The sequence below is a fragment of the Schistocerca nitens genome, chromosome 2, assembly GCF_023898315.1.
Source record: "Schistocerca nitens isolate TAMUIC-IGC-003100 chromosome 2, iqSchNite1.1, whole genome shotgun sequence".
Taxonomy (NCBI): Eukaryota; Metazoa; Arthropoda; class Insecta; order Orthoptera; family Acrididae; genus Schistocerca; species Schistocerca nitens.
The window spans coordinates 726,291,421-726,303,864 of NC_064615.1; the positions used below are offsets into that span (position 1 = coordinate 726,291,421).

At 36.2% G+C, this 12,444-nt stretch overlaps 1 protein-coding gene across 2 annotated transcripts in view; it reads right to left on the reverse strand.

The window, feature by feature from the left end:
- Positions 1-6,181: 6,181 nt before the first annotated feature.
- LOC126234585 (U6 snRNA-associated Sm-like protein LSm4) overlaps positions 6,182-12,444 on the reverse strand; it is a 54,110-nt gene continuing 47,847 nt past the window's right edge. For both annotated transcript variants that reach the window (XM_049943298.1, XM_049943297.1), the window contains exon 5: positions 6,182-6,612. In XM_049943298.1, coding sequence (XP_049799255.1) covers positions 6,536-6,612 — 77 coding nt within the window. In that variant the 3' untranslated portion in view covers positions 6,182-6,535. The remainder of the gene's footprint in view (positions 6,613-12,444) is intronic.

The window sequence follows — 12,444 nt, forward strand, 5'->3', positions numbered from 1 at the left end:
CTGATTACAAAATTAAATGACAAACCATCAATAACAATAGTGTTTTCCTTAAAGTTGCTTCTTCTGTCACTTAGCAACATCAAGACTTGTTTCCTGAAGTGCTGCTTTTTTGCCCCAACATGGAAATCAGTGTCCTTCCTTTAACAGGGGTCTCTGTTAGTTCAGTGTCACTCTCCACCAGTTTAGAGTAAAAAGATACCGAAAGTGTCATTATTTGTGAAACAGAATGCAGGCATACCCTAGTCTCAACTCCTTCCACAGTTATCTCACTGGAAGGGACACCGACTGCAGCATCTCTGGGTTATCACAATATTGATCTATATTGTCCTCCACTTCTTATCACCAATACAACACTTTGCATATGCAATGCCCCTTTTCTGATAAGGCATTTACTGAAAGACCCGACTAGGTATCTTCGGTCTTTTACTTCTGCGGTCTCACACACCTCTGCCTTTCGTGAGGTCAGCACAGTGCACACACAACTATACATTCTTTCTTATTATATAATGCTTAAATGCAATTTACACAGTGCCTGTGGTCCAACACTTCATTCTAGCATTGTTCTCTTTTGGGTGGACCACAGCAGTCATCCCAGTATCATTTATTCCATTCCCCTCTGGCCTTGTGCCACTTCAGCCTGCCTTTGTATTACAAGAATGCTTGCAACATCTCATTTTCCATAGCGACTGTTATCCTCTAATTCGATTGTTCTTCGATGTTATCCACATACTTTAAAACATAAAGAAATTGTTTCTTGACAGCACCCCAATGAGTGCACACTGTACATGAACAGGGAATGGTGCGTCATCATGTTACACCATTCCTTATGTGTAATTTTATCAATCAAATAGCCTGCCAAAATGTTCAGATTACACTGCCATAGATTCACTTGACTGTAAAAAACACTGATCCCAGTGTATGATAATTTTCACATCCAGCTCACCATTTGTGTTACCTGGGCAGCGGTGAAACCTATCCTCTGGTGAGCCAAATGTCAAAAGTCACATATAATCTTAGCGCACTGCAGAACAGCTATAATGCTTCTGCATTATTTCAAGATATGTCTTCAGTGGAGGCAATCACTGCAAAGGTATACAGCAAGGAATATATGATGATACCTGCTGATGTTTCATAAATAACAACACATTGATTGATAGTGACACCTATCAACAAGTATGTCTGACAAATAACACAGGTCTGGTTATCTTGCATCATCATCTTTATGTTGAAACTAATTTCTCAGAAACAGGAGGCACACTGAATGTATGAAAGTTTTAATTTTATCAACAGTTATTCTCTTAGTGACATTTTCAATGACTCCTCGGCTACGAAACGTGTGGAGAAGAGTTAAGACATGTAAATGTTTTTCCTGCCACACACTTGTGTTCATCAACATGCAGGCAATTTTAATTCCACTAGAATCCTGTGCCAACTACAAATATTAAAAATTTCGTTTGTGATTGGAAACAACCTGTGAAGTAATTTCCTGACAACAACAGTCTGAAGTTGTTAGAAGTTCTTTCTGCTATGATAATAGGTATGCAGTTGCCTATGTGTTACTGATTATGAAATGGCTTGTCATTCTTGTTCACTTTATGCAATCTGTAAAATCTAAGTGGTGTAGCAGCAAAATATTCATCTTGTGATGATGTAACCGAAAGTTCAAGAAAAGGTAATTCACCTTTCCAATGTACTTGACAGACTGGTACAATAATATGCAAGGGCAATGAGCACAGACTGCCTTTTCACAATAAAATCACTGTGAGGTGAAAGAGTATACAATAGTATTACTATTACCAGAAGGCAGAATATCCATCACAGTACTCTTTGACAGCATGAAACACCTTATTTTCGAAATGTTAAGGTTCTACCAGGCAATTAAAATCTGCGCCTTCTAGGCCCACTCAAGTTGTAACTGTTTTGGAGGCTTTGAGGTTCGTACACAAGCAGATATTACTAAAAGCTTGTGGCATTAATAAAATTACAGTTTTCACATTTAAGTAGCACAGGTATTTCATTGTTGCTGATTAGTATGTTGAGACCGTGCTTACACAATATACTGTCCAATATTTAACATGTGCAAGTAGTTTTTCCTGTATTCTGCTCAGTAAATGAAATCTTATTAGCATTTAGCATTATTCTGCCTTTTGTCTTCATTTAATGTTTACTCTGTATACTTATTGGACAACCTAGTCATTAATTTGTCACTACCAGTTTTACAATTATTCTTACTTTCTCCTTATTGAGCTACTTGTTGCTATAAAGATATCTTATAGCTTCTAAAGTGAATAAATTTCAATCTAATTACACTGTTATATACTGCATATATTTAAAGTAAATTAAAAATCTCTATTTTTAAATTCATTAGGTTTTAGCACATTTTACAACCAATCAAAAATATACTCACTCTGATGAACTTAAGAGCTCAATACACAGAACATGCTGTTGTGAAGTATAAATGAAATATCTGATCCTAGACAATGCTATTTGAACTACAAAACTAGAAGCTGTAGCATCAGAAAATCAATGATTTCTTCCTTCACATTGAACAGTCACAAAATTCCTTATTTATCCAGTAAAACAGCCAAGAATATTACCTTAATATTCTATAAAACACTATCTGTTCTATGTCTGCTTCTGCATCATCCACATGTTGTACAAAAGTGTTTAATTTTTTCATCAAAATCTTTCATATGGTTATGGAACTTCTATGACAAACAAAACTATTTCAACAATGATGTGCTTACTGCAATTGACACTAGTTTTTTTATGTGATACGAAAACACATGCACATTAGAACTTCATTCAGTTAACTTTCATGTTTAACGAGTGGAAAACAAAAGAAAAATCAAGCACGACTTAAAAAAAAAAAAAAGATAACTGCAAAAGATTTTATTAATAGCTGCAGTGTTTAAGATTCATTATTTCATATTTACAACCCCTATTCTCTTGTATAACTTAAGATCCCACATTAAGACAGAAGTTCGTAATGCAGGAATTCTCACAACACTATTAGCAAGAAATTACAATGAAGTACATAAATGTGGTTTCTATCTTTATATGTTTTCATCCCTATGGAAGAGTGACATACAACCATGTATTGCAACAAAAGTTCTGAGCAGCGATATGAAAGGAAAATTTTGTGTATAGAGAAAGCAGAAACCTTACAACTTTACTGAGGATGACACAGAACTACAATTTAAACTCGATGCAAAACCATCCATGATCTCTGTACATACATGAAAAAAGCAACTGCTGGACCTGGACACACATTCTGAATAACTTATGAAGGTTAGAAAGTTATAAAAGCTAAATTACTTTTATTTCAAAATTGTTTCTTACAGACTTCTATCAGATATTCATTTTCATTATAGTTCTTTTAAATTATGATGAGGTAAATTAAAACAGCTACTCACGAAAATGCAAATCTGGACATTGATGAAACTTCTAAATTTTGGTAAGTAGTTCTAATGAAAAATATGAAATTGTGCAAGTGAAATTGAGAGGGATTAGAGAAAGATGTAAAGGAAACCTAATCATAAAATACGACACGAGATTTATTATGAGTAGTTAATATGATAGAGGTGGGATGGAGTCATATACCACTGGCAGCTCACAAAAAATGTCTGTGAAGGGTGAGCTGTGGCATGGGGAAAAAAGTCACTCTCTCACTCCCTTCCACCCTGAAGCTGCCTATGGTCAGTGATAATGTCCACTTGAAAAATATTGCCTTATCAGTAGACACCACTGTCAAGTCTCTTTCTCTTGTTTCACTGTTCATCATTGAAGCTCTAGTATTCTTTCATCAGTTTGGTAGATATTTATATTCATGGTGTTTTGCTGCTCTGTTTTTAGCATTTGAAGAGAAAAGTTTATTTCAGTAAGTAGTGAATCAGCAGTCAATGAGACTATTTCCTTTGCTTCCAGAACTACAAGAAGAGACAGATAATTCTTATGAGGCTAAGGAAATAAATCATGGGGTGAGTAAGCTAGGGCAGAAAATTTTAAACATTTAGGGAAGTAAAGTATTATGCTGGCATTTCTGTATAAACTATTACAATTCAAAAACAGGCAATTTCTGGGTGAATTTTCTCTCTGTAAAAAGTGTCTAAGATCCTAAGAATACAAGTTTTACTGCAATAACTTCAGCAGGGATGTAACACGAAAAATAAAAGAAGAATTTGACCAATATTATTTGGGAAGTATCAGTTCAATGTAAAGGTGTAGTTTAACACATTCCAGCTGGCCCAGTGACCTTAGCAATCCTCCAGAAGCCATACACTTTTTCAACTTCTTGGTATGGCTCCTGCTTACAAGATAAAGGAGAAAAGCTAAACTTTTTATTGAAACATTGACCATCATCTTTTACCTACACCTATATTCAAGGTGTTTTGAAATTCACCTGACATTTACACAATAATTATATTTTCAAAATTAGAAGATTTGGACGTAGAAATGTGTGTAAATGATATACATAAGAATTTGTATGACACTTTTCACTGTGAAAAATTCACCTTTATGTGATATTGTTTGGAACAGTCTGGTAAACAACCCTACTTATTCTTCACACCACCATCTGGCAGTATCTTGAAGCAAATTTCTTGAGTGAGAACATCCTTTTGGAGGTAGCCTGTTTTGGTGTAGAGCACTACTTTCCATTTTCAATAAAATCTCTACAAACTTTCTCGATAATTTGTTTTCCTAGTTTCACCATAAATGTAAACAAGTTGATCGTTAGAGAGACAAGCCTGAAGTTACTTGTAGGAACTAATCCTAGATTTGGTTTGACATCATCTTAGTTTTTTTTAAATTCCTGTGGCACTCCTCTTCTATTCCTCATTCCTGTACCAAGGGCACACATGCCCTTATGAAACAATCTTTCAAATAACCTTACACTGAAATAAAACTGGTCCATGTACAATGTATGACCCTTACGTAGATAACTGTTGTACACATGAAGGACTACTGAATATGCAGTATTATCTTTTCCCCCCGCACCAGTATACACTTCACAGTTTAAAACATACCCTGTTGCACAATCATTACGAATGAAAAACATTATACCACAACTGTGTGCCTTGTCCTTGATATATAACCTAAATCAAATTCTTCCACTTCAAGGACATAAACCTCCATCAACCATTAGATTCTTGCCAAGATAAAAGCTGCTGTTGCTTCTCAATATAAAGTTACCACAGGCTGGATCTTGTGTGAAGGAAAATATTTCGGTAGGCCCCAGTCTACGAAATTAGTCAATGTTGTTCAGATGAAGCAGAAAGTAAACCGACACAAAGCTCTATTCACGATTTTCAAAGGTAAAGATGTTAGAACATTAGCTCATTGCTCCAACAGTCTGTGATATTTGGTTTGTGCACAAGGCATATGTGAATACTTACAGCACAAAACTGATGCACCTCATGCAGCTCCACAGCAGACCAATTGGTCCAAAGCTACTTGGGGGTCATTTTCCTGCCTCTGCAATTTAGAAACAATTGATGCTGGGTAGTGGTTTATTTAAGCTCTAACCTGTATGTCACATTCTTGACAGTAAACAAATTTGGTGCTTTCAGTGTCCAAAGGTGCAAAAACATTACTTACATATGTATTCATTAACCCAGGCAATGACACTGGTTTGAGACTCCTGCTGTTGCGTTTTGCCTTGTTGAATGAGAGCTTCACACTATTCCAGTTTATCCGATATCTCATTTTCATTTTCAGGTCATTAGTTATCTTCAAAATACAAGAGTCAGTAAAACTACCGTGAATGCAACTGGCTGATATATTTACAGTTTGTTTCAAAAAATACTGTCGTCAATTTTAAAACTGTAATTGTCAATTGCTGATTTAGATTCTTCGAGTAGTCCCAATTTCTTTTCGGTCAAACCATCCTCCATTTCATGACACACTTTTGCAATCAAGACAACAACAGAACAACATTGCAACAATGAAAGTGCAGGAACTGATCACACTTTTAATACGTTCCTCAAGTCACATGATGCCTTGTGAAAGCAGGTAATGTTATCTAGCAGCTCTCCTACAAGAGCAGATGACTGACTTCAAGCAGTCACTCCTTGGAAATAATACACTACATTGTGAAGTAAAAATCAGAAAACCTGCACTCAAGATTTTACAAGTGCCGACTGCTAGGGAAATCACAACACACCCCAGAAAACTGCTACTGCAAATTGTTTAGTCATTTTATTAGAAACTGAAGGCATTAATAGTCTTACACTGCAAATATCCACAGTATGTAGTTCATAAATTTATTTTGTATGTCCATTCTGACTAGTAAAAAAAGGATAATAACAAATCTTTCTCTCCTCTCAGGGCATAAAACTCAAGGAATCTGTCCGACACATTTTACACAGCACATAACAATAATAATGATAATGAAGTACATCATTAACCTCTAATTTGTTTACAATTCACTTAAAGCATCTGCAGAACATTTAGATCACAGTGGTTCCAGTACAAAAATAACAGTTCTTTTTAAAACAGCACTCATTGCAGAAATGTCAGTGAGTCACATGCCCATTCACTTCTTCACTTGCTTGGGATTTCTGCCTCCTCGACCTAGCTGTCCTGGTCTCCCACCACGTCCTCCAAATGTGCCTATGAAACAGATGAGAAACAAGCTTAATCACAACCTTTCACATACACTATGTGTAGTTAGCTTTAAAGGTACTGTTAGTGGTTGGGGGTTCAAGGTTTGAATAATATGCTAACAGCATGGTGATGGATTTTTTCCCTTGTGTTTGGGTCCATAGCTACAAAACATTGATTTGAAGGAGACTTGATTCTGTTGAGGCTATGTAATATTTGAAGAAGGCACTTTATTCATCACTCTATGGTCTTATTCAAATGATACACAGCCTCACTGGAAATTCTTTCTATATATGGATGGCTGAGCACACAAAATACAGGATGAACCTTTCCAACATGTTAAAGTTTACTTTTTCACTTCTCATGCGCATAGAAATCACGTTTAATGAGGCACACATTCAAGTTATTTCTAAAAACAACTTTTCAACCTGCTGAAGATTTTTCATTATTTATGTAGTAGTTAACATCTTTATGTCCTTTTGACTGGGGCAGAAAGTCTGAAAACTTCCCTTTAGCACAGTAATGGTTTTTCGATTTTGCTCGAAACTGATTTCGAGAAGCATCAGCAGATGTACTGGCACATGTTGAATCATCTTGCTAAGTTAGAAAGCCACTACTTTTGAAGGAATCAGTTGCTATTTAAGTTCAGATCTGAGAGTGCACAAAATGTTAAGTCTTTTTTCCTGGAGTAGTGCCCGGAACTAAATATCAGTGAAAATATGTACAGAGATATTTTTAGAAGTGATTTTAAATTAAAATCTAGTGTGTCAAATGTATGCACATTCATATTGTGGCAAACTCTTCATGTAGATGGTTAGTGCTGATAACGCCGAAAGAATTAAAAAAGGTTTAACAGAAAGAAATATAAGTGCTAAGCATTGCAGCACTGGCTCAAACAACAAGAAGTAGACTACTAATAATGTCTTACTGAAGTAAAATGTCTGCAAAATTGTTAGTATTAGTAGTAATCTAAAATTTGGTTCCAATTCCATACCTATGCATAGGTCTATTAAAAGGAAAAATAGTTGGGCATGTAAGCCAACATCATATCATATTGTATTTAAACCTTGTCAAATACTACAAGCAATCACTCATGTAGTGTAAAATCTAAATGACGATTACTATAACAGGACCCTCCATGTAAGCTGTGGCTGTACTACAGCACGCACCACATGCCATTTAGACAATGAGCCTACACAATTCCAGTATTACATCCATACTGACTATTATATTAATTGATGGTAATATAAAAACATAGATATGAAATCTTGAAAGATTGTCACTTATCACATTCTATTTCACTCTACTGATTAGTGCGAGGATAAATCATCAGGGAACAGTAACCAAAAAGGAAACTAATGAATGTAGGGCTGCAATTACATTCATCAAAAAATGCCTATTGACAAATATTGTACCCATCTTTGCCACGTAAAAATAAAGGTACGAGATTATGTTTCTTAGAAAATGAAAGTGTTCTGAAAAAATATGTTTGTAAGAAGAGTTGAAAGTGAAATATAAGGAGCTCACTCTTACTAAAAAGGTGAAAGTGTGTGTCCCACTTGTTACGGGACAAAATACTAAATTGGGCATACCTCTGGTCAATGTGTGAAACAGCTGACTATTATATTGATTTGAAAAGACAATCTTTTAGTGACAGACATAAGAAAGTGTTCAAATACTAATAATCCTGCAGCAGAATTCCAATTTTATGACAGAGTAGTAAATCTACCAAACATTGCATTCTCAAATGAAGAGCTCAAAGTGTTAGAAAATGGGGTAAAATACAACTTCCATCCTTCAGTTAATGATAACAATTTTAAAAGACCAGTTGCAAGTACAAAAATATTAATCTTTGAAAGCTGAGTGTTCATTAGCACAGGAAAATTACATGTCCTGTAAGATAGCTAAATTTATTAAACAACATGTACAAGAAACAATATTATGAAAAGGAAAGTTGCTTCTCACCATACAGCGGAGATGCTGAGTCGCAGATTGGCACAACAAAAGACTGTCACAAATAAAGCTTCCAGCACAATGCTTTTGTCAAAAGTAGACCACACACACACACACACACAGTGTGTGTGTGTGTGTGTGTGTGTGTGTGTTTGATGAAGGCCTTACAGGCTGAAAGCTTTATTTGTGCCTATCTGCGACTCAGCATCTCCACTATATGGTGAGTAGCAACTTTCCTTTTCATAATATTGTTTCATTCCATCCTGGATTTTACATGTACAAGAAAATAAGAGAAACAAAGTTAATAAACTTGAATATCACAAAATGTTAAGGAGGAGGTTGTTAGGACGACAAAACTTGATAGCCAGAGCAGATAAAGGTAATTATTAGTTGTTTTATAAATCAATGATTACATTAGTAAAAGGAAACTATTTTTTTGAATCAAATAACATTACTATATTATAGAATGACCCCCATACACTCTTTCTAAAAATCCCCGACAAAAAAGTAATATTCAATATGTATTAAATGAATTTAAAAAATAATACACTTATTATGAACTCAAAATCATCTAGGTTTAAACCAACATAAGATACACAAAAGTGGCATACCATTTAGCCTGATTGTCAATTACATCAACAGCTAAGGTTACTTTAGTCAAAAGCTTAACTGCACCATTAATAATAATTACATCTTCTGTGAGAAATATATAATCAAGAACAGTGCTGAATTGGTCAGATTTTTGAATGAGATCCATGTGAGTGATAACACTGCTTTATGCTCTTTTGATGTAGTGAATTTATATACTTATGTACCAATTGAGGAGCCATTGAGAAGGAGAATCAAGTACTTATGAAAGTACTTTTAAGAAAAAATTACAAATATGCAGTTCTGCCTTATTGTGGGAATGTTTCTGAGAATGTTAAACAGTTTTTCAAGAGAAGTAACATTTTTATCATTTCAGACTGATAGCAGGTTGAGGAAAAAACATGACATTGGTCAGGAGTTTATAAATGACCAATCTGGAGTTTACAGAATCAGTTGTCAGCAATGTGACAAAATTAATATCAGTCAGACAGGTACGAAACTAAGAATAGGGTTCAAATGACATGCATATCACAGCAATACATATGCTTTATTCACCAAGTTGAAAGCACATAATCTTACACTAGGCAACATCTCATCTCAGATCTAATGGAACTATTACAGAAAGTTCATAAAAGTATTAACATGAATTTGCTAGAAGAGATTGAAATTTTCACAAACTTATTTCACACCCAGATAGAGTTCTTTACGAACAGACTGACTTAAACATTATTTGAATAACAAACATGATTTGAATAACTTTCACATGTAATCAAAAGTATCGTATTTACTCGAATCTAAGCCGCACCTGAAAATTGGGACTCGAAAGCAAGGAAAAAAAAATTTGACGAATCTTAGCCGCACCTGAAATTTGAGACTCTAAATTCAAGGGGAGAGAAAAGTTTTAGACCGCACCTCAAAATCGAAACGAAGTTGGTCCATTGTAACAAGAGACACAATTTAGGTCGAATGGATGAAAATACAGCTACTGTAATTTGGTTCGAGTCGTAAACTTAACATTTAAGCTTACCAAGTAGCCATTGCTATGTGTCAGGTGCTCCGTCTGTATTTATACCGGTACCATTCCGTTTTCATGCGCTTCGTCTGGTTTGAATCGATTGCTTATTTTGCTTTGATCTGATGAGTGCCGTTCTCTTTGTTATAGGTGTTTACGTCACTCTAAGCTGAAAATGCATTACAATACTGTGTCATGCATTGTTTGTCGTGTTCTGATAATTAGTGTTTACGACCTGTTGCCGCTCGCGGCATGGCTAGCTTTTGTGCGCGCTACCGCCACTTACAATAAAAAAAAGAGAGGAATTGTCTCATAAGCGAAACAATGGCAAAGAGACTGCTATTTGTTGTTACTTACACTGCTGCTTTCTTTGATAATTATCAACAAGAACCAAATAATATACTGCATATTATAGAATATGTTCTGAACGAGAGCTTGGCAAAAATTTTTCTCCGTTTGAAAATCTTTGCAGACGCCTCTTTAGTACATTGGATTCTGCACAGAAATTAGAGTCATCTTAGATTTAAAAATCTAGTCAGTTGCCATGCTTCATTTCTGACTGTATCACTATACAGCATAAGAATAATACGAATATAAACATGACATGATATGTATATTCTTCCGCGTTTGCTGTTGTCTCACACTAGTTTCGTAGTTTATTAGGCAGACACGAAAGAATACATGGCATAATGTTTACATTCTTCTACCTTTTCTTTTAATTTATTTACTGACGCAGAGGTTTTGGCGTCAGTATTTATCTTTGCGCCTGCAAAGCATGCCTGTGTGGCACTACATATATTTGACGGCAGAAGTTAGTTGTGGCGGCACCTACCAACATTTTTCAGAACTTCCGTTTACTCCGCACTCGATTCTAAGCCACAGGCGGTTTTTTGGACTACAAAAACCAGAAAAAAGTGCGGCTTAAATTTGAGTAAATACGGTATATTAGTGACCTGCAGAAGTGTGGCTACAGCCTAAAATAAAAATGTCTTCAATCCCACTTACATCCCCACCCCTCTCCATTTTGGTTGCTGTTCCCTAATGTTTTGTCCTTACACAAATCAACACAGTAAAACAGGATGTGATAGGTGATACCCTATTCAGGACTTCATATTTAACCTTTTATATTACCACTGATCAACATACAAGTACATCATTCCAATGTCAATACGGGGTAATACTGGAATCATGTAGACACATTGAGGGAGGGTGGTTATAAGACTAAACAGTGAGGTCATCAATCCTGTGATTGAAAAATTACATGCGTAAGATAGAGGTGTCCACTGAAAGTGTGTGGATCCGGCTAGAGGGGTCCAACTATAAATCAAGGAAGCTAAAAACACACATAGGAGGAGGTATAAAAGGGTAAGCCAAATCTAAAAAGCGGAAAAACACAGGGATACAAGAGCGGTCTTTGCACGGGGAGTGATCATGTGTTCCTAACCAAGAAAACATCAAGAGAGGCCCCAATGAGAGCTACACTGCCCCTGCTCCAGGAGTAAAGCAAAACCTTATAACTGAAAATAAAAGCCACTTTCATATAGGAAAACTGAGGACCAGTTCAATCACCTGTGAATCATCTGCCAATATTAAAGACAAGGAAGGGCCAAAAGAAGAGGACATTCCACCAACATATGGGATACTGTCAGTCTGGCTCCACAACCACATAGTGGGGGGTGGCCCATTAAGCAAAAGAAAACAATGGGTGATCCTAATATTACTGGTGTGTACACAGCATAGACTCCTTCAGAGAGGAGTGGAAGGAAGAGCGCCAAAGTACAGTAATCTCCTTGATTGTGCGAAGTTTATTACTAAGAGCGGTAGTGCACAAAATGTCATTCCACTTTTGGGCAAAGAGAGATCTGACGTACAGCCACATATCTGCACCTGGAATCACGAAAAGGAATGGGGCGTACGTATCTACCTCTCAAGCCAAACAGTCAGCCAGTTCATTCCCTGGGGTGCAGACATAACTTAGGAGCCAGATAAAGACAACTGAGCAGGCGACATGGCCAAGGGCAAAAAGGAGGTCATTGATAGAAGAGACCAAAGGGTGATGATAGAAGCATCGGTCCATAACCTGCAGGTTGCTCATTGAGTCAGTACATATTCAAATATTGTGGGGGGAGGCCTAAGTAACAAAATGGAGGGCCCTGTTAATGGCTAGCAGCTCTGCTGTGAACACAGTACGTGATCCCGGCAGTACATGGTGTTCCATACCAGTAGGAGACATAAAAGCGTATCCCACCTTATGTCATTTCAGAACAATCAGCATAGGAAATGATAGC